The following is a 23,000-nucleotide window of genomic DNA, read 5'->3' on the forward strand; positions in this document are numbered from 1 at the left end:
ACCAAACAATATAACTTAACCAAACAACCACACATTAAGAACTTAAATTTGAAACAAATAAGTCAGCAGGGAGGCGCACGTCATCCTATAAGTCCTCTTCGTTCCCTCATTGGCCCAACCCAAGTTCAGTTAAGCCACCACAAGTAGTGTAGTGGGTAGTAATTTTCCTATTTACTACTACTACTACTACTACTACTATTATTATTAATAATAATAATAATAATAATAATAATAATAATAATAATAATAATAATAATTTTATTTATATAGCACTTACAAAATTCAAATTAAATTCAAATACAAATTAAAATGCAGCTCAAAGCGCTGTACAAACAGCACTCACACACAAAATCAAAACATTTACCTAAGGATTCTTAAAAATCAGTGAAAAGATTAATAGACATTTACAACATTACACAGATTAAAATGATGGCCTCCAGCTCAACCAGTGCAGCAATAGCCTTAGCATAATTTGTGAGAAGAACTGCTGAAAATTAGCCCACTAGATTCTGAGCAACTTGAGTATTGATGTACAAGATTTTGTGATGATTTTGACTTTGGTTCATCTCAAGCTTTTGGCTTAGTAGCAAATGCTACTTCCCTTCCCTTTCCTGCCCTCCCCATTGTGGTCCAGGTGGTGTAGAGAGGAGCCCCTTGAACAGCATTATCTGGTGTACTTGGTCCTTACCATTTCTTTTGTAGCCTGTTTGACCACACCTATGACACTTGAGCTGTTCCCACCTCCCACTAAGTGTTGCTTGTTCATGGTGTACTTAATATTACAACTGCATGTTGAAGAGATCACCACCTGCATGCCCCTTGTTTCAGTCCTCCTTTACTTGCTTGCTGGGCTCTTATGAAGCTACTCTCATCAAGCCTATGATGCTTATATGCTGGGTCATGGTAATGCAGACTCTTGTACAGCTATTGGTACTGTTGATGTTGCAGTATTTGTCTGGCTCAGGTTTTTGTCTTAAGAATCTTCACCATGCTCCTAGGTTCCTGCCAAGGTGGAACGCTAACATATGCCACCAACAGGTGCAGTAATGAGTAGTTGAGTGGCTAGGTGGCTGAAAGCATACCACAGGAGACAAGATATGAAAATCTGATTACATCGAGGCACATACCATTGGCAGACAACTGTTTGTTTTGTGTGTTTTAAACACAAAAAAAGCTTCAGACAACAAAATAATAAAACCAGAATAAACGGCTAGATCTGGTTTTTACCTTCCTCTCTCTCCCCGCAATGACTGGTTAAAATATGAGCTTTATGGCCAACACTCCTGATAAATCAGGGAACTGCAAGTTGAACTACTACACCTCAGCAGGTATTTTTCTTCACTAATACCTGTTTTTACACACTACAGAAAAAGCCTTTAGTAGTTTGCTCCTGAGACTAGAACTACGCGTTGTGGCGCATGAACCTTCCTAGAGATGTGTGCTATATTTTAAACCAGGTAATAAATTATAATTTAACTTTTGTAAAAATGAAATAATAGTATTAGTGTTTAATGGAATATTATTTAGATATAATTTTACTCTAAATATGTGGAACATTGCCAATATGTGAATTGTGTTTTGTCTGATATTAGGGATATTGCAATGTGCACAATATAAAAGTAAATGAACAGTTAAATAATTTACATAAGCAGATATTCAAATAATTATACTTGTGTGTATAGCGAAGTCATTAAGCTTTTTCATTATTTTAAATGTTTAAAATCTGTGGTTTGGATGGGGAACTTGACATGTAGTGTAGAAGCACACCTCTAATGATTCTAGAGATATATTATGTCTTTACAGTACCAAATCAATTTTGTTCAGGCAATGCAAGCCATACATGATGGTGTCATAACTGCTGGCATATCCTATTTGACTTAAATACGGTCCAAGGAGAGCCTTTATCTCTGCTGAAAGGCCAGTATTTAAAACCTAATGGGCCTGCAATAGATTTTTTTCATGCTTTACTTCTTATTCTGGGTTTCACTTGTAGCTCACAATTCAACAAAGAGGAGCATTACAGCCACCTACTGTAGCGTGAAAGCACTGTACTGTGAAAATTTAACATAACCATATGACTACAGTATGAGACAATAGTAGGTTTAAATACAGAAACTCAAAGCTTAACCATTGTACTTATCACATGACACTGCGTCATCACAGATCACAAGACGGTAATTTTGTTTATATAATAAACAGAACTACACAATCGCTTATTATGGTAATCGTTAACTTTAGTATTAAAAGCTTGGGAAACGCAAGGAAACTGCTTCATTGACGCTTTGCATGCATGCTAAGTAAAACATTGTCACTCTGGCTTCCAGTAAAACCTTTAAAACTTCTGAGATCACGTTTGCATTTTCCCAGAATCGGTTTGGACAGGATTTGAACCGTTTTGCAGAGACATTTTCGCATTAAATAAATTGTTGTCAGTCAGTGACAAATTTTATAAAATTAAGACATAGATAACTGACACACAATTACAGACTTTCTCTGCCTTTTGCAATATGATTTTCATACTGAAAAGACAGATTCAGTGTTATTCCGCTCCACAGTGCAGTAATTTAGCTAACCTAGCTAACGTTTCCAGATGTGTTTGCGGAATTCAGGATTTCAGATTGTGACCGGCTTCTTGGGTTTTGTCAGCCTTTTTGTACGTTATTCGATCACAGCCATCGCGTTTCATTTTAATACGTCTGAATTATTCGCGTTTTCTCCTTTATGTAGCTCCAAAAGCTTATCCGTCAACAAACTGCCGTGCGTAAGTCTCTTCGCCTGAGTCTGTTTGGATAACGCGTTCAGCGCATTGGGGCGTGGAATGCGTCTCATATTACATTAGCTGGCTGCATTCGTTTAAAGTGCCTTCGAAGCTCAAGGGAAGACCTCGCCTTAATACCAGCAATGGCTTACACTGTTTTCGTCATTCTTGCGTCGAGTTGGTCTTTGTTTTTAACTGCAGTTGGTAAGTGAGAGGGTTTAAATTATACTGTATTATTCTTTTGCCGACGTATAAATAGTGCGATATGTTCGCGTAACGCTGAAAATCAATGAAGAGTAGTAGGCAGTGGATATGGTTAGCAAACAAATGTCGTGGTATAGACGATAACCATACTTAATCTGACGAGTCCGGGCCGTCGTATTATTTAATGGTATTAATTTATGTTTACATTGAACATTTCGTATTGAAGTTACGTGTATGTATGTGGTTTTATGTTTTAAAAGACTTGCGATTTCCCTCCTGTCGTTACCCATGCGCGTGCTCCTCGTTTTTAACGCAGGACCTGTATAGCTTGTAGCCTACATATAGACTATAATTAACACTACCTAGCGAGTTTTTATAGACTATAAATAACTAAGTTAGACTATAATTAACGCTAGCTAGCAAGTTTTTTAGGAAAGATTTAGGTCATTATATACGAAACTAGACACAGGACACTATAATAAGTTTATCATAAAAGGCAAATCTGTTTTAATGTTAAAACAAGTATGATTAAAAGAAGCCATACCAGTCGGTTTAATCGCTGGCGTCTGCTGTTTTTCTGACACACTGGCTTATGTTCTGTTTGTCTTTTTATTCTTTCACTTTTTAGCTGACGACTGCGAGAGCTACTTAACTAGTGGTACCTACAAGCCGTCCACAGATTGCCAATTTAATGAGTTCTGTTGCGGTAGCTGCGAACACCGATACTGTTGTTCTAATGAAGTCCACAAACTAGACGATGACAAGTGCCACTTGTAAGCAAATTTTAGATTAATCTTAAAATAATAAGATGTTTCTGCTGGTGAGCTTTTCTTGCCAAATGCTTTACTCATTCTGAGTCTCGAGGATTCAGTGCAGTTTATTTTCAGACGTGTGTTTTTTTTTGTTTTTTTTGTTTTTTTGTTTTTTTTCTAGGACATTTTTAAGACTTCCACAGGCACGCATTCATACAATATTCATGAAACACAGCGCAGAGTATTTAAACGGTAACAAGAAGAGTAGCACTCCCGATAAAATTTCATTGAAGGCTTAGTCCTGTTAGTCATAGGGATTGGACACAAGCATTTTGCCCAGCCCTCGAATCTCCACTTTGGTAGCTTGCAGAACGCAATTTTTTCCTTCAAGCATTTCCCGTAGGCCTGTTTTATAGTGGGCTCACAATTTCTATTTGTTTGCTGTAGTGTAAAGTTGTGTGTGTGTACTTGTGTGTGTGTGTGTGTGTGTGTACCCAAAGACGTGCTGTACCTGCGATTAAAAGCCACAAGGCTGCAAGCAGTGGGTTTCTACATAGGAAGTGATTTTTGTCATTTAGTAATTAGTGTGTTGTCAAACATGATTTTACTGAGTTTGTCCCATGTTGCTTAAGCTTGTTTGAACCCAGTTATTAACTCATGATAGTTAGTCTGATTTTTTTTTATAGAGGTATTGAGTCTGGCAGAAAAGACTGATACAAACATGTGGTAGATGTTTAATGTCTTTGGTGTGAAAGGTATCAATTATGCAGTCTTTAGGTGTGAAAAGGTGTTTGCCTATAAATGTCACAGAGCTGAAGCAGGTCAGCAAGGAGAAGTAGACCAAAATGCCGCCTCAGCATTGTGACCCACCAGTAACTACAGAAAGCATGTGATTGCAGTTAATGTAGTGTTAATGGATACTATTCACTTATGTCCATCTAAATCACAGGAAATGAGGACTACTATTTTGTTTATCGTTTTCATGGCCAAATAAACTGCCAAAGTGAAGCAACAGTTTGCATAGGAAGAGGACACAAGTTCCCTTATTGAGGCCACATCTACAGTCATGGCCAAAGGTTTTGAGACTGTCAAATTTTGGTTTTCACAAAGTTTACTGCCTCAGTTTTTTTTAGATCCTTTTGTCTGATGTTTATATGATATAGTGAAGTACAATTAGAAGCATTCATAAGTTTTTTTTTAACTTTTTTATTGACAGATGCATCTAGTTTAAGCAAAGACTTAATATTTAGTGTTGACCTTTCTCTAGTAAGATTTCTGCAATTCACCTTGGCATGCTGGATATCAGATTCTGGGAAAAATCTTGACTGATGGCAACCCATTTTTGCCTAATCAGTGCTTGGAGTTCATCAAAGTTTCTGTGTTTTTGTTTGTCCACTCTATTTATGAAGATTGACCACAGACTCTCAATGGGATTTTGATGTGGGGAGGTTCCTGGCCATGAACCCAAAATTTCAATGTTTTGTTCACCGAGCCACTTGGTTGTCACTTTTGCCTTGTGACATGCTGCTCTGTCATGCTTGAAAAAGCATTGTTCATCACCAAATTGCTCCTGGATTGTTGTGAGAAGTTGCTCTTGGAGGATGTTTTAATACCAGTGTTCTTTGCAAAATTTTGAGAAACCCACTCCCTTGGATGAGAAGCAACCCCACACATGAATGGTCTCAGGATACCTCACTGTTGGCATGACACAGGACTCATGGTAGCACTCACCTTTTCTTCTCCAGACAATCATTTGTCCAGAGTCTCACACAGTGTGAATGGGGCTTCATCAGAGAAAATAACTTTACCCCAGTCCTCTGCAGTCCAATATCTATACTTCCTGCAGAATGTCAGTCCTTGATGTTTTTTTTGGAGAGAAGCGGCTTCTTTGCTGCCCTTCTTGACACCAAGCCATCCTCCAAAAGCCTTCGCCTCATTGTGTGTGCATATGCACTCACACCTGCCTTCTGCCATTTCTGAGCAAGCAGTGCACTGGTGGTGACCTGATCCCATAGATGCATCCTCTTTAGGAGACGGTTCTGGTGCTTGCTTTACTTTCTTGGGTGCCCTGAAAGCCTTCTTCACTGCAAATAAACTTCTCTCCTTGAAGTTGTTGATGATTCGATAAATGGTTGAATTAAATCAGTTGCTTTGTCCTCGTTAACACGTTCTCCTGAGCTAACAAGCTCACTGAAATTGTTAGCTGGCCATATTGTGGCAGGGCTGAAATGCAGTAAATATTGTGATTAAGTTAATTTTCATGGCAAGGAATGACTTTGCAATTAAATGCAATTCATCTGATCACTCTTCACAATCTAGAGTTAATTCAAATTGCCAGATTGCAAACTGAAGCAGCAAACATTGTGAAAACCAAAATAACAAGTGAAATGGAATTAATTCTGATGTTATCCTGGTTAGCGTAGGGAAAAACATCATTTTGTTCAATTATTACTGCAAGTGTTCACTTCCCATTATTGTAATACTTCCTATAAATAGTTCCCTTCAAGAGTCATTCATGTTTATTGAAGGCCTTGTTCGACCATTGTTGTTTTTTGTCATCGCTTGGTAAGAACCGTTTTATTACCTTTATTGTTGTTTTAGATTCAATACTCTCAGAAGGAGATCTATCAGCTTTATTATGGCTGTTATCATATGTCAGTTAGTATGTTGAACAGCCTTTCTGTCTTCGTTTATTCCATGCTGATTTAGCTACAGTAACATGGTTATTTATTTATTTGCCCAATTCTGCCCAAATATTTACATTAGCCTCTTTCTTGATTGACCTGTTTAGAAAACGGGGCAGGTGAGGTCTGGATATTTTATATATGTAAATAATACATATTTTTATGCAATTGCATATGTTTTATACATATTTGTTTAAACATGAGGCCTACTGACAAGTACATTTACAACATAATTGGATTGTGTAATATATATTTAATGTGTTTTGTTAGAATTAGAATTAAAGAGGTCAGTAAAGGTTGACGACAAACAAGTGGTACAGGACTTGGTACAGTCAATCACCTGACAACAGAGTGCAATAGTGTTGTCTGCAGGTGTAGATTACAATTTACTATTGACTGTAAATTGTATAACAGCTTATTTGATACTGCTATACAGTGTTACTAACAGTGATCACTCCGTTTATCTGTGCATCTAACAGTGTACACAGTGTGTTTTTAAAACTTAAATGTTTTTGGGTTTTTTTTCCCAGAAATGTGCATGATTACTTTGCAGGAATATTTTCCCAAGTTTAAATGGAGTCTCTGTGCACTATTCCCAGTAAAAGCTTGTTTGTTTCACTGTCTGACTTTCTTTTCCTGCCACAGCCAAGCGATGAGCTCCGTAACCATTGCCTCTGTTAGTGTGACTACAGTCGTCTTCATTATATTCCTCATAACCTGCTGTGTGTGTCCATGCTGCTGCCTGTACAAACTCTGCCAAAAACCCAGGCGTAAGTATGACACTCTCCACTCTGGAAATGCAGTCCAGTACAATGTTTGACTTAATCACTGCGGGCATAAGACCCTGAACTGGTCTTCGAGGATCCCCAGTCCAGATACTTCCTATCACACCTGAGGGAGATAATGGGAAGTTGTTCAGGCCTGGATTATCTGTTGCAAACAAAACGTGGATTTGCTGGGAGACGCTAAGGACCGGATTAGGACTTTATGATGTGTAGACAGGCACTAAAGTAATCCATAAGGGCCTTTCTTTACGCACAGCTATGCATAACTGCACAATCGAAACAATTGTGCTGACTCAGATAAACCAGTCATCTCCAATTTGGCTTCGGACAGTTATCAAATGCTGCCAAATTCCCTGCCACCTTCTTAGTGAGTAGTGGCAGCCAATTTTGTGCTGCCACTGTCCCCCTGGGGGACTGCACTGGGTACAGGGAAACAGAAACAAACACACACACACACACACACACACAGGACAATTTAGAGTATCCAATCAACTTAACCAAATCATGATTTAAGAGAGAATAACTAATATATCTGATGTGTTGAGGCTAAATGGTGTTTCTAGCCTTTATATATTTCTAGTGTTAGTGCTATATTAGGTAAATATTGCAATGCTCTTTCATTTTTCACTTCTGCAAGTTTGTCTATCCAAAGACAGGAATAAAACTGCAGTTAAGGGTGTCGGCCCTTTTCTGACGTTCTCTTATGTTTGGTCTTCTGGGCTGGCTGGAAGCTTGCCTAGAGCAGAGAAAGCAAAGTACTGTGCCTGGGTAATCCCCACCAAGAGTGACTCATGGTTTCCAAGGCTTTCCACTTCACAAGAGTGGTGTTACACTCGTCAGGCAGGAAGTTAGCACATACAGCTTCCCACCAGGTTCTTGTGACAACTGAGACGCAAAAGCAGATGCATATTTTGACAAGACGGGTCACGAGACAGCAGGTGTCTTCTGATGAGGAGAGCTGGCTGGCATGTCTTGTCTGGAAGATATTTAATGCGCTCAAGATGATGCTGACAGTTGGTCATTTGCCCAACTTCATTGCTCTAGAGTTTATAAGTGATCATGTGCTGTCTCTTAGGAGACCCTTTTTGAAGTGTTAAAAAAACCCACTCAAACTCATTGAAGAATTTGATCAAATGTATGGATAATTGGCGAGACTGTGTATGCTTGACTTTCCAAAACCAAGTCATGGTACATATTTGACTGCTTAGACTTTCATTATCGTTTCATGGTGAAACATTTGCTGGTTGCCAGACTGCATACCTCAACGGGTTGTTCTACCTCTCCAGCGTGCATTGTTTCTTTTATAGTTTGGTTTTTCCTCTCTCATTTTCAAAGCATATTCTTTATTTGTTTATATCTCAGCACTGTATTTCTGGGTAGTTCAAAGATTTGCCTTTGAAAGTAGCATTTGGCTTCTGCAAGCGTACAGGTTGTTTATTGGGCTTAACAATGCTGAACAGCAGTACTTTAGTAGTTGGGACCCTAAAAACCTGTTTTAAAGCCCTTTGACTGCATACCAAGAAATGGCTGCTCGTTTGTTTATTTGTTTGTTTGTTTCTTTCACACACAGCGGTGATGGCAACACACACAACCACAGTGATAAGTAGCCAGTATCCACAGCAACAGCCTCCGAATTCCGGAGATCAGTATCCACCATACCAGTCTGTTCCAGCACAGCCAGGCTACAGTGCCCAACCTGGGTATGGAGGACAGCTTGCTGCCCCATATCAATATCCAGGACAGCCATACACACCGGGACCCCCTCCCCCATATAATGAGAGTGGTAAGAACGGTGTCTCTTTCCCCCCCACCCCCGAGATTGAATGCAATGAAAAGTTTCAAAATGGCTTATAAATGTTGCAGCCTTAATGCTGGAAAAGGTCTGAATGATTCAGGGACACTGGAACATGTCAGAGGTGGTGCATATCATTTTTAACTGGTATTACTTACTTTTAAATGTTTAATCAAAAATCAAATACTCCAAATAAAATACAGTCTGTAGTAACAATAATAAAAAAGAAACTTATCCAAAAATAACACCCACCACCGGGCTTAAAACGTAACAGTGATTAGTGTTTCATCTGATAACAGTACATCCTCCATGACCTCCCTGCTACTGCCTGCTGGAAGACAGTGATAGGGTTAGCCTAGTTTTTCCAAGAGCTGGCTGAAATGAAGGGGGTGAAGAGAAAAGAATTCAGTATTAAAACCTTAAACATTTTATCAATTTTAAAAAGGGGCTGGCCAGCATCAGATGTTTTCTTTGTTAGAGGAAGGAAGAGGCAGAGTTGTTTGTCTGTGATCAGATTACCTTCTAGGATCTAATGGAGTTTCCACTAATTAATCTGAACCATAATCAGATTTTACTTTTCTAGAAATCTGTGAACATCTGTTTTTTTTATCCAAGGATCCAGTCACTGTCCAGGATCTGTTTCTTTGTAACAGAGATTTCAGATGTGACTTCTGGTTGGATTGCATCATTCCTTTTAATTTGTTCTACAGAGCATGTGACGGTGACAAACAATTTGATATAAACAGATCTAGTGGATGATAAAGCGACCCAGAGGGGAGATGAATTTATAAAGGAAAGTGAAAGCAAGTGTAGGCGGCCACCTTCGCGGTGGTTGGGTATGCAGGACTCCTTGCAAAAGTGAAAACGCAGCAGATATCTCTAGGCCCTTACTTATTTAACAAAGTGTGGGGTGTGTCCAAAGTGTGTAGTCTGCAGCACCTAAGCACACCGAATTATTTAACAAAATTTAATTATGATGAATGTGCATATAGTTATGGTAATAAATAAATGCCTAATACAAAATACATAATATGCATAATAATGCATATAATGCATGCATAACACATGTATTTATGACAAGTTTTTATTTTATTTTATATTTTAAAGATATCTTTATAATTTCTAGTCTACCCGCAAAATGTAGAAAACATAATTATTTGATTATTATAATGATTTGATTATTCCCAAATAAAATAATCAAATAAGTTAAACCTGCAAAAGTCTAGGTTTGGCCATACGTTAAATTGACCATTGTAAAGTTTTATAAATCAGGAAAACAAGTGTTTGTTTTTATTTACATTAATTTATTAATTTATTAATAAATGCCTTGTGCCATTGATTAGACAACCCACGTTGACTGTAGCAGAACACATCTATATGATGCCAGTCACAGACTATACATTTCCTCCACAGTGGGTCCCCGATATCCTGCTCCTTACAGCCAGGCTGCATATGATGGCCAGCCCCCATATCCTCTCCAACCACCTCCGCAGCCGGGCTATGCGCAGCCGCCTGGCCCAGCAGACTACAGTGGCTCTCAGCTCCCCTACAATCCTGCTTACGTAGAGCCATCAAAGACCGGATACTAAACCACAACCATGTACCACGAATCTCTGCTGGATTACAGATGCTTACATACTTCCTCTTGGTTTTACTTAAAAAAAAAAACAAAACAACAAATTCTGTATGTTCTATATTTACCGTGGTCAGCATAGAGGACTATTTTCCCATCTTGGCCACTTGCAGTTCCTCTTGTGGCAAGTCCTGTTTAAAATGTTTGTTGCAGACTGCATAGTAATCCATACATATTCATGACCAGAGGTCGCAATTTGAGCTTTTCTGTTTTGGGAGTTAAAAGGAATAGGTCAGGTCCAAGATTGAAAACCAGAACACTGGTGCTTTGGTTGTTCATTTGTTTTTTTTTGTTTTTTTTGAACATCCAAATCTTTTCATCCTAGGTTATTCCTTAGCGTTGCCTCTGGAGTAGCCCCACTGAGTAGCTCAAAGCCCTGGCCTTTTGTAGGGGGGGCATGTAGCTGAGATCTAAACTTTACTCCTGATTGAGCCATAGGGTGTCAGTCTTGTTTTTAAGACTTTGCCAGTAAGCATATCGAGCCATCCACGGTTCATATACAGTTGGCATTCTTGGTATATTACAAGTACTTGCTGTAGTAGCTATGCAAGCCATAAGTGTAACAAATGCTTGCCTGTTAATGACTGACCAGATTATATGATTTAAAATATGGAATCATATAATCCCTTTAGTAATTAGCAGGCAGGCACGCACATTTTGTGCTTTAAGATTGCTTGGCTAATACTTTAGCAAACTGGTTGTAGTTATGTCTGTAGTTGATCATTTTTGGTATAGTTTTGGGTGTTGCTTTAGGTCTCTGAATATTATTTTACAAACATTTTGGATAAATATTGAGAAAACTAATATAATGAGGACAAGTGCTGTGTACTTTTTGACCTTTTGATGTGTGGTGCTACCCCAGGGTATAGAAGAGGGGGTAGACGGTGAGATTTAGATGCAGGTAAGAATGGCTAAAATGAGCTAAAGATTAATATAAATGAATACATCTCAGATTGGGCTCCTTTTCCTAAACAAAGTATACTTGTTTGTTGATTGAGCAGTTAACAGCCTGCTGATTTGTATCAGTGTGAACATGCACACCGATAATTTTTATTCCTTTGCCTATATCATTTGTTCATTCAGTTAAGACTCTCAAACTGTTTTAACCGTTTGATCATTTACAAGGATGTCTTGCAGCACGTTATGGTGTGGAATAAGACCTTACTTTTGAATAAAATTTGTGAAAAAGTTGGTTTTGTTATTAATTTTGCGTATTGATACTGTATTGTTTTGTAAAACCAAAGATTTATGCCCTATTGAAGATTGTGGTGGGTTGTTGTAGACAAGTAGCATTAAAAAGTAGATTATTAGGATTGAACAGAGTACATAGATGTAGTGTGGGTCTGTTTTATTCAGGTTGTGGATGCATCTGTGAATATTTTATGACCTCTTGAGTAAAGTGTGTTTTTGCGCACAAGTTTGAAAAGGCAAGGATCCTGAATATACCTTATTTCATCCCTTTTATGCAGTCAAGGTTGAAGTGATAAATCTGTCAGACAGGTGAGGCTGACGAGGGTAAATCTAATGTCAGATTAAAGTCTTTTATTAGTTTATTTTTCTCTTGTTATACACATTACAAGAATGGTCATGAAAGTTGGAAATCAAACCACATACCTTTGTGGGAAGAAGATGTTTGTGTTTCCATACGCCTGATATTTGAAAAGAAACCTTGTTCATAATTAAGGGGGAATCCCACTGGTTTTGTTAAGGTAGACACCTGCCTGTCGCTTTGGTCTGACCTTCAGACTTCATGCATAGTCTCATCAGCTTCATTCCTTGCTTGCAAGAATATTGTTAGAATCTCCCCCACCCCTCTTTCTTCAGCTGGCACAATACACACACAAACATAGTGTGGCCCAAAAGTGTAAAATGCAGACCCCCTTCTTTAAAGAGTTTGCATATTCAAAAACATAGCCATTCCTTTCAATGTGACATCAAAGTAACTGGATGACCTTTTGTCAGATTTTAAAATTATGCACTCTTTGAACTCTCGCTTGAAGCCTTACATAGTTCTGATGTCTTTGTCATTAGACAGTCATGTAGCTGTTAAAATGCTGGCATGTAATTCTTTTCCTGTTCACTCTTCCATCCCCACCCCAGATATTTTGCTCCATCTTGTTGGATGTTTTTTTGTTTGTTTCAGATTGTATGGTATTAATTAAATTTTACATGTAACATGTTTTTATTCCAAGCAGCTCCCTGAATGCAAAGACAAATAAAACATTGTGCATAACTGGATTTGTCATACTCAGCACCATGGAACATAAATTGCCATTTGTTCTGACAACATTTGTTTACATCAGTGATTTAATTTATCATTATGGCAGTAACAAGTGTCTGTGCTGGTTACACAAAAAGGTCCTGGAGTCAATAACAAGTTTATGTGAATTTGAAATACACATGCCTCATCAAAATTATGCATAAACTGACAAAGCACCAATAATGAGAAGTCATCCACTTTTACATTTTCTTTAATAAAGGATTTAAGTGCGCACCTATATAAAGGTGACAAGTCAAAGAATGAGAAATACAGCATATACATTACCTTCCTTCAGCCTTCCTTTTACATATTTACATAAAGATCACAATACATTTGAATGGCCTAGTCAAAAACAGCTTGCATATAAACCATTTTCACCTCAGGTCATCAAGAACCCGTGTCAATGTCCATGTCTTCAATATCCTCCGTTTCTGGCCGACAGATCTCTTCAAGGGCCAATTCTTAAGAAGAAATGCAGAAAAATGTTTTTTGTGAGGGCAATCCTTTGCCACAAGTACCACACATTGTATTGTTATACCAGAGGTCATAATGCCAATGCATATTTCTTGAAGCCTTTATGATAAAAGAAAAAAAAAGCTAAACGTTGCATTATAAAGCATGAAAACTAGTGCACATTGATTTCCGAAGCCTAAAATAGTACCCCATGCCTGATCACAGAAGGAGGAAATGCAGTGGAGAAGGAGGACATTTAACAATGCAGTGAGGAATAAGGTACAAAGTGAATAGAGCAGGTGTCAAACAAACACACAAGCATCTCTGTGATGTAATATCATGTAACGCTATATAGCATGTCTGGTTACTGCAGCCAACCGAATGGGAGGATGAGAATGTAGATAAGTCAGCTGCATGAATGGAAGGAGAAAAAGAACAATGATCCAGCAGTTACACGAGCACTGTTATGTTACTCCTTAGCAAAATGGGCTTTTTCTGTCCCCCCCCCCCCAAAAAAACTCCAAAAACAAACAATAACTATGGTAAAAGGAGGGTAAATGAAAACTGATGTAAAGAGACTGGAAAGTGAATCAAGGACACATATAGGCAACTCTTGTAAAGCCAACTCAAGCATATACAAAGTCTTCCACTGGGCTGGTCTACACGAGAGGCCAGAATGTTTATGCAAAATGGAGATACATCCAAGTTGAAGGCATAGTCTGCAACAGGTATAATAAAGATAAATCAAGAATATGTTGATATAAATTTAAAGAATAAACTTTGCATTGCTTCTTTCATTGTGGTGCTGTATCAGTCTTTTGAATTGTTGATGCAAAATGATCATCATTAGTCACATTTTTATAGCCTTTCTATAACCCAAGGACACTGTACAGGCAGAAACCAGTTTTTATAATCAAATCATTCACACCCGGTGAAAAGCAACAGCCAATTTGCACACAGTGTACTCTATCTGAAACCACAACCCCACAGGGGACTGCATCAGGTGCAGGGGAGGAAGTTAAGACCAGGACAAAACACCAAACATCATAAGCTTTATAAGGTTCCAAGAGACTATTGCATGGTTTTGTAACCTCTAGAACAGACCACTGGATTGTGTTGGTGGTTGGTTGCCCTGCACTTTTAAAAGAAGCTTCAGCAAATGCAAAATGCAGCACCTCTTATCAAGAGTATATTACCCTGGTTAATTTGCACTGACTGCCTGTTAATGTTTGCAGTGACCACAAAGGCTTGCTTTTGATGCTTAAATGCCGTAATGTCCTAGTTCTGACATATTTGGAAGGTTATAGTTCTGATTACTTTGTTTATCTGAGGCAAGCCTTCTCTTAATCCCCATCTTATTCCAGAGAATATTAGAACACAAGCTCTATAAGTGTTGAATATCCACATAATACTTTCTTGGCTTGGCTTATCCATAGATTGTATGGACATTTTCTCTTACTGCACCACTCTTCAACAAACAATGGCAAAATGTGGCTAGACTAGACTCCAGTAAGCAGTAATCAAGATCTTTTTCTTTTCAGATGTGAAACAAGGATAAAGCCAGTGCTTGTATATAGCCAAGTATGAATCAGTGGAATGGTAGTTACATAGTATTTACCTTTATCTTTACCACTGGCATCACAATGCCACAATTGTAGCAGCCTTCAGTATTAAGAAACCAGGGCATATGCTTGCATTTTGTTAGCAAAACAAAATAGTGACTGTGGAAAAAGCTTCTTGACTTTCAAGTAAAGTCCCTTCCTCAGTTTTGTTCTAATTTCTGTTCTGGGGGCATTATTTGACCTGTTTCATATCCCTTTTATCTAATGAAAAAAAACAAGGTATAAACAACCACTCAACAGCCCACCTTCGCTTTCAGAGAGATCGGGGATCTTGCGGAGAGTGTCTCTGATGGCGGGGATGACCTGATGATACATATGCAGCACCTCCAGGCAATGCATGGAAAATGAGGAGTCATTCAGTAGAAGCCAGTGCAGCAACATGAGCGCCTCCCGGAGTAACTGGACCCCGGGGCTGGTCCATGCCTGGCCGCTGTTTATCACATGCCTCTCATTCCCCTTGATTCTGAGCCACTGCCTATGCAAGACAACCACCACTGTACGCACCACCTGCACATGAGGCGGCAAACGCAGCGAAAAGAAACAAAACATGATATCAGCAACAAGTCTCTCCAACTTGAGCTCTGTAACGATGGCTTGCGATGCGTTTTTGATATGGGACCAGAATCTGGCTGTGCACTCCTGCTACTACTTTATTTGCCAGAAGTGAGTGACTAACATTAAACCAATACCTCATTTACAGACCGCAAAATGAGTGGGAGGATAGTATTATAGTTTAATGGTGTCAAGCTGTCAGCGCACCCTCTTGCCTTGAAACTGTGTCTGAGACTTCTTACCTCTCCACTGCACTGGCAAGATGACTCGCTGATGAGAGCAGGCCACGTGGACGTCTTCTGAGTGAACAACTTGGCCAACAGTCGAATGACCTGTTAACAGATGCATCAGTGGTGTTCACCCAAAGGGCTTTCATCTCCACACTACTGGAAAAAAATCTATTAATTAATATAACGTGTGTGTTATGTCAATTACCTCAACTTCCAAACGAGACAACATATATTCTGTGATGGTCTTATCAGGTGTAGAGGTTACATACTGGAAAACTCTGAGAAGGGGGCACACGTCAACTGAAAAGATATTTTTGAGAGGTATTTTATAATATACAAATTTATATTTATGATTTATATTATTTACATTTCAGGCATTTCTTAAGATACTTAGAAAAGAACTTTACACTTACAGTTATGAGAGCAAAGCTTGATAGCCATCTCATCACAGTCAACCACAAGAGACAGGAATTTCACAGAAAGACAAACGATATTATATGGCGATTCCAAAGACAAACTCTGAGGCAGGACTTGACTTATCACCACCTTCAATCTGCATTTGAAAATCAAAAAAAAGCACATATACAGGTGACAGACAAATAACAGAATAGCCCAAATTATTACTGTTGGGCCAGCTGTGATACAATTAAGTTATATTAACATACAAGAACATGGTATGTTACCACTATGATAAGATTCAATGGAACCCAAAAAGAAAGTTAAATTTATTGGAACTGCAGATTAGAAACATCACCATACTAGATTATTTTAGAGCTGCTTAAGACTAGACATAAATATATCAGTGATTTTATTTCAATGGTCTCATATTCTTTTGAATATGTAAGCCAATATTCATCTTCCTTTGTAGTTTAATTTTTAAGGCCTTTACCTCCAGAGCTGGCTCTGGTCCGCCCTCTCAGCTAGTGCACAGAGCGTCTTGAGGCAACAGCTCACCAGCACCTCCTTGTGGCCGGCACAGCTGATGAACTTGGGATCTGACAATTGAAAGAGCCTCTTCAGCAATGGGTGCTGCAATGGGGGCTCTCCGCTTGTCTTCCCCAACCCGCCACCGTGACCTGACAATGGCTGTAGTTGGCTGAGGTCAGGCACCCCTTCGCTGGGTTTGCCCAAGACCCCTCCCTCTTGGTCATGCAAGAGTGTGTGCACAACCTCACTGCTCTCAGACACCAGGTGGTAAAGTGCCCTGATGGCGGCCAGGGCAAACTCTTCTTGGGTGCCCAGAGAGTCCTCGGCAGTGGAGGTGGCACTGCGCTCTGAGGAGGTCGACAGAGAGCTTCCTTGGTGGGGGCTCTTGTGGGAACTGTCGAGCGCCTCAAGTGTCTGACAGTAAAGGCTCATATGGTATGCAAGCAAGGGGAGAAGGTGGACCGCGGCAGGGTAGGTCCGGGTGGTAGGCTGAGCGGACGACGCAGGGCAGAGTTCAGTGTGAGCAGAAGGGTGGTGGGGCAGCATGGACAACCCTGACAAGGCTAGACTCTGCAGCTGGGAGAGAAGAGCTTGGGGTTGCCGTAGAGTGCGAGACTCTGTGCAGTAGGTACTAGAAGCAGCTGCGGATGCACTGGAAAAGAAAGAGAATGTATATTTGGCAAATCGGGTTTGGGGGTTCAAAAGTATTACTATATTAAAGTAACAAAATCAGATTACTTTATTTTTTTAACCCATTAACTGCCAAAGTTTCAGAACACAGGTCCCCTAGTGTCAGCCGGTATACCCACCAACAAAGTCCATAAGCACCTGTATTTATGTGCAGATTCAGAAACAACTCAGATTTATTCAGATTTATTGAAGGGAAAAAAAAAAAAAAGGTTTCCATAAAAGCAAAATGACCCTTCTTGAGCAGTCCAGCACTACTGAGAAGTCCCATTGCTACAAAATGCCCTACATTCCTGCCAAACAGGTAGGCTCCACCAGTGTAGTCATTCAAGACAGGTATAGAATGATGTGGCATCAATAAGAACATACCAAACCTGTGGTATTGAAATTTTGCCACGACAGTACTTTTGTTAGAAAACATATGTTTATCACCTGAGAACGACTGTAGGACATATTATGAGGAACAAATTGGCATCCATGTCTGTTTGAACTCCAGTACTTTGTTATTTATTGTCAACTAAACACAAAAGAAAATTCATTTGCAGCGAAGGCTGCAACTACACTGAGTCTCGAACCCAGGTCTATCAGGCAACAAGTGTATGATCTGACCACCATAAAGAGCCATCCCATTATCCCCACCACTGCCACCATTTGTCATATTTTGGTGGATACTGCGGTGTTGAGTGTGAGAGGCTCCAGCACGAAGGTTCACAGCAAAGGGTCTCCAAATTCAGTCTCCAATTTAAGGCAAAGTTTAAAAAAATGTAATGCATCTCTCTAGGGAAACTCACAAATAATAATCTACAAAAGCAGTCCCTCCATCCCAACTGCAGCGAGTTTAAAGAATGCAAGCCTGCCAACTGCAAGGCCACACACAGCTCACACCTACATCTTCTCTTGGCAAAGAAGGACCCCCCCATTACACTTTCATCAGTGCTTTTAACCATAAACCTCAGCTCCCTAATGCAGGAAATGTTTATTTAAGGGCTAAGGGGTTAAAAGTAGACAAACATTTAAAAGACCTTTACAGTGATTACATTAAAAAATACCAACAAATATTTAACCAACATTAACAAATATTTCATCTACAATATGCCCTGAGGCTTTTATATAACAATTAAATATAAACAATTAGATACAACATTAAATATATATCCTGACATTGCTTTTTATGAACACAATATCAGGGCCAAAGTAAGCACGAGTCACAGCAGAAAGATAGAAATGTTTGTTTCCAGGGTAAGAAGCAGAACATAAAGCATGGTACATATTTTAAATATGTAATTAAATAAATGCAGGCTAGATTTAATACTGATGCTGTTTCAGTGTGACAACAGTTATGGGAACCATTCACTCAATTAGAATAATAAAAGATGGGGGGGAAAAAAGAAAGAAGGAATACATGCTGTAATGTTATAAGGTAGTCATGCTGGTAACCACAGTATTTTAAAAGGGAAATGTACAGTACTGTAATTACTGCATTTTCTTTATATTTGCAAATACAGTACCATTTTTGTATCCTGGTTACATAACACCATTACCTGTGCCAATACCAATACCAACACTGTGCACAGCACCTCACCAATAGTTTTAGCACAAGTTTTTGTGAGAGATTTACAGTTCCATCCCATTGTGATGACTCTGTTTATCTAAACAAGTGTACAGTAAGTACAGATGGAGATGTTTAATTTGCACTCTTTCTGCTTCTGAAGCAGACATGGTCATCGATTTGTGGAAATGTAAAATTGTACATGTAAAAGTAAGTGAGGGGCGAAAAGAAGCAACTTTCAGGGTGTGTATATTTCAACAACATCCCCATTGGAATGTGCTTAAACCCAATGAGAATCTGTACATCAAATGTATGTCTTTCAGTACCGAAGCCATATGTCAGACTGCATTATTTACACATACAAATACTCAGAAACAGAAAGATCTTGGCTGAAAAATATCATTTTTTCCCTTTAAGCTTTGCTGTATAGATCGACAACATTCTCAACACCACCAAATAAACAGAAGGGCAGTGATCTGCAGTTTAACTGTACTTGCTTGGCTAAATAGAGGAATGGCTGTGGAAAGTTTTAGTCAGCAGTAAGCTTTCTTCAAGGCATTAGTGCCTTGCACTGTTCTCACCACTCAAAAATGAATGCAGTGCAATGGCATGGGATGGCTACTTACGGACTAGGGTATTTTGACTGGGCGAAGAGGCCAGTAAGAGCTTCTGGACTGAGGCACAGCAAGTGGCAGAGGCCCAAAGAGCTGGGCTTCAAAGGATGTTGGAGCAGTAGATGCAACAAGACGGGTCCTGCAATTGAGAAGTGAACTTTAGCATCACAGTAATATAGGGGGAGGGGAGCCTTTTGGTTAAGTACAACGTAAGGGTGGCCAAAGGTCACCTTTGTGAGGGAAGTCTGAATTCAGGGCAGCATCTGAGTTGATTGCCTCTCTGTCATTTTTGGCCTGGAATTGTTCCACATCTAGAAATGGTTCAGATATGAAAATTATTGGCATGTACTGTAAAGTGGCACACAATTAAAAATGTACATCTCATAAATGCCATTTCAGCATGTATGAATAACTGATCGTACCCTCCGCATGAAGACCTTTGGTGTCTGCTGGTCTTACAGACAGCTCTGCTGAGAAGGTCTCCTTAGTCACAAATACATGATTTCCAGGAGAGTTTGCACTGTGTGTCAGAAGAGTGAGAATTAACGCTCTACTCTGGGGTGTATCCATCTCAAGAACAGATCTGTAGAATTTTCAAACTGCTGCATTCACCTGTTTCTCACAGGAGTGCCAACCAGCCGCCCTCCGCGGTCAGAGATTTGTAGTTTGCTCTTCATTTCATTCATCTCAGCTTCTTTAAAGTGCAGCTCAGACTGAAGAGACTCCACCTAAATGCAACGCAAAACAAGCCGATGATTGATAGACAAAATAATCTCAGTTTCAAAGAGCTTCATACTATATCCACGAGCCTCAGGCTTTGTCCCAATAGTCAAGGAAAGAACAGATGGTTTCTCAATGTGTTGAAAGACATGAGGTGACCACAACAGTTAACATTCCTTAGTTTGTGAATGAAAGATGTATTAGCTGACCTCTTTTTACAAAAACTACTTGGCAAAGTGTAACATCATAATGGGCAATTCTCCTAACTGCTCCAGCAGTGCTTCTAACTATAATGCATATCAAAGTTTGATTAAAAAAAAAAAGAGTTCAGAATGTAGAAGAGCCTTCACACATTTAATCAAACTGGATACAACTATTTCATAACAGTTCTTGTTAGTGAGATAAAAAAAATGAAATGTAACAACTTGCCATTAATGTAGGCAGCACCATAGCATCCAAACCATAAGAAGCCTGTTATGACATCTTATTTCAACTATTAGCCAGCAGTGTGCAATAATTAACACACAAGCTTAGTCATTCTTCCCACCCAATGGCATTATAGCCAGTTGGCCAATAGGGCTGGTTTCAGTAGTAGGACTACAAGAAACCAGTGTAGGGAGAAGCATGCATTTTGATAAGAGTAATGGCAAGTTACGCAATCTTTCCAGATCTTTCTCAAGCACACCCTCTCCTTAACAACATTAGTGACTCAAGGTAGCTAATGTTAGGTAGTGACTCCTTTGTATTATTCAAAACAGCAGCATCCTGTTAAGTTTTCAACCTGCCAATTTTCATCACAGCTCAGTATCCCAATAATCAGAGGGCACAAAAAACAACTGACCTTCTTTGAAAGCTCCTTCTCTTTTCCACTCTGTATAAGGGCCCTCTGTCTCTCCAGTGCAAGACTCGCCTGTCTCTGATGCTCCTTCTCCTGGTCGGCCAGTTTGAGGGAGTCTCGCAGTACCCTGATCTCACCATTCTTCATCAAGATCTGGTCCTCCACCTCCTTCAGCTGCAATGTGCAGGTTAATTTAGCACAAAACACATCAGGACTGTAACAGAGCATTCAACAAGGTCAAAGTCATACAGATGTTTCCTGTTATTATCTGTATATTAATATTTAATTTTCCTGCAAAAAGCATTTTTTTCTGAATAAACCACTAATATTTTAAAAGTCATAACTGTTTAAATACCTTTTTCTTTAATTCTGCTTGCTGTGTCTCCAGTCTGCTATAGCACAAGTCATCTCTGTCTTTACATACTTGAGCATTTCCTTGAAATTCAGAATTAAAAACAGAGTATGCTAGAGTATACCATCAATACACGCAGTAAATCTTCAGCACTAGAAAATCTGTAATTTAAAAGTGTTTCCTAATTCTAGTTTAAACTGAGATAGTAAGAACAGATGAAAGATAAAACTGTGCCTTGTGGATTGGCCACAAAGAGTAAAGTTGGTAAACACTGGTTTAAGACATTTAGTCTATGTTTCTTGAAGAAATGTGTTGTGTTAAGCTAACCAATGTCTGTTTCACATGACTATAGAAATTGGTACTGGTTTAATACTAACCAAATGTGCCACTGCTTTGATGTTCCATATGATTACATGTCTTACTGCTGCCTGATTGGTGGCTTCCGATGGAAACTGTTTTCCTGACAGCCATTACAGGTGCGTCTTTTCGTTCTCCTGAATATGAAGAAATGGATTCTAGTGGTCTCTTGCTGGTACTGGCTATAATAGCTTGCGATGCAATAATGTCTATCTCTTCCAGGTCGTCCTGTGTAAAGTCTTCGTCATCCCCAAATGGATCTTCATTCTGTATTCCTTTTAGGCGTTTGCTGGGAGGATACTCCATATTGTTAAAACCTTTTAAGGAATAATGGCAACAACAGCTAGGTTAGGTTATTTAATAGAAGAGCTATTTGTTTAAATGGTTCAAAGTAACTAAATAGTATAACGACAAGCCTGAAGACGTCTATTTTAATTTCCAAGTAGCTCTCACTAATGCAATAATGGTAACGGAAAGACTGAATAAATCCCTACTGAGGTAATCAGCTATGCTAGCTAGGTTAGATAACTAGTGTTGGGCAGCACCGCCATCACATTCATTTATCTCGCTCCTTTGGTAGTTTAGCTATCCTGCCAATTTCAAATTCACCGTAGCAGCATACAAATGCAGACTCACCTATTTTAGACAGCAGCGGAACACAAAGAGCGGAGTGAATTAATCTGAATTATCCTTGGCACATTACTTTGCAGCATGACATAATTAGCTACATAACGATTTAGCTTCGCTAGCTAAAGCTAGCGCTACCACAGTGAAAAAGTCCACTAGCGAGTCAGCTATCTTAGCTAGACATTTGCTAACGGCAAATTCAAAGTAGTTAGCCGGCAACCAATAAGATAGCTAGTCAACATGGTGAGAAATGCTTGCAAATTATCTAATTACTATCTAATTCATTTGCAAGAACTGGATTAACTTTAAAATTGTTTTTAAAAATTCGGTTTTGGTTTTAGAAAAAAAACCCCTGCGTTTTTAAAGTGTGGTAGAGTATGGCATATGTATACAGGCTTTTCATTGGTCAGAACACATAGGCCTATTATTCAAATAATAGGATATTTTAATTGGTCTACAGTTATGGCTGTGATAACCTGGGAGGACAATTGCAACCTCGCTTTAATCTCAATCTGCAAAAACGACTTCCAAGCGTCCACTGCCCACTGGACCCCAACAGGGGTTCCAATAGGGTCCAGTGGACAGGCACCAAGTGAAACTATGA

The 23,000-nt window shown here is 39.2% G+C and overlaps 2 protein-coding genes across 2 annotated transcripts; one reads left to right on the forward strand and one right to left on the reverse strand.

Moving 5' to 3' along the window:
• The first annotated feature begins 2,785 nt into the window (after nt 1–2,785).
• Nucleotides 2,786–12,841, forward strand: si:dkey-42i9.6 (uncharacterized protein LOC558619 homolog). The gene is made up of 5 exons (XM_027015235.2): nt 2,786–2,962; nt 3,591–3,735; nt 7,044–7,168; nt 8,754–8,966; nt 10,389–12,841. The coding sequence occupies exons 1-5, from the start codon at nt 2,902–2,904 to the stop codon at nt 10,562–10,564; spliced, it is 720 nt and encodes a 239-aa protein (XP_026871036.2). The 5' UTR covers nt 2,786–2,901; the 3' UTR covers nt 10,565–12,841.
• Nucleotides 10,782–22,866, reverse strand: atrip (ATR interacting protein). The gene is made up of 14 exons (XM_027015234.2): nt 22,406–22,866; nt 21,790–22,086; nt 21,416–21,495; nt 21,064–21,234; nt 20,115–20,230; nt 19,925–20,022; nt 19,733–19,813; nt 19,515–19,641; nt 16,615–17,304; nt 16,139–16,278; nt 15,931–16,025; nt 15,738–15,827; nt 15,189–15,450; nt 10,782–13,329 (listed from the first exon to the last, which is right to left on the reverse strand). The coding sequence occupies exons 2-14, from the start codon at nt 22,073–22,075 to the stop codon at nt 13,256–13,258; spliced, it is 2,310 nt and encodes a 769-aa protein (XP_026871035.2). The 5' UTR covers nt 22,076–22,086; nt 22,406–22,866; the 3' UTR covers nt 10,782–13,255.
• Nucleotides 22,867–23,000: the final 134 nt, after the last annotated feature.

Source organism: Electrophorus electricus, chromosome 20, assembly GCF_013358815.1.
Source record: "Electrophorus electricus isolate fEleEle1 chromosome 20, fEleEle1.pri, whole genome shotgun sequence".
NCBI lineage: Eukaryota > Metazoa > Chordata > Actinopteri > Gymnotiformes > Gymnotidae > Electrophorus > Electrophorus electricus.

Bases quoted from the DNA above. Each gene is read 5' to 3' on its own strand.
- si:dkey-42i9.6 (XM_027015235.2), top strand. From the start codon at position 2,902: ATGGCTTACACTGTTTTCGTCATTCTTGCGTCGAGTTGGTCTTTGTTT. The intron at 3,736-7,043 runs GTAAGCAAATTT...TTCCTGCCACAG, and splicing joins GACGATGACAAGTGCCACTT to CCAAGCGATGAGCTCCGTAA. The intron at 7,169-8,753 runs GTAAGTATGACA...TTTCACACACAG, and splicing joins ACTCTGCCAAAAACCCAGGC to CGGTGATGGCAACACACACA.
- atrip (XM_027015234.2), bottom strand. From the start codon at position 22,075: ATGGAGTATCCTCCCAGCAAACGCCTAAAAGGAATACAGAATGAAGAT. The intron at 21,235-21,415 runs GTATTTAAACAG...TGCACATTGCAG, and splicing joins AAGCAGAATTAAAGAAAAAG to CTGAAGGAGGTGGAGGACCA. The intron at 20,023-20,114 runs GTGAATGCAGCA...TCTGACACACAG, and splicing joins GGCACTCCTGTGAGAAACAG to TGCAAACTCTCCTGGAAATC.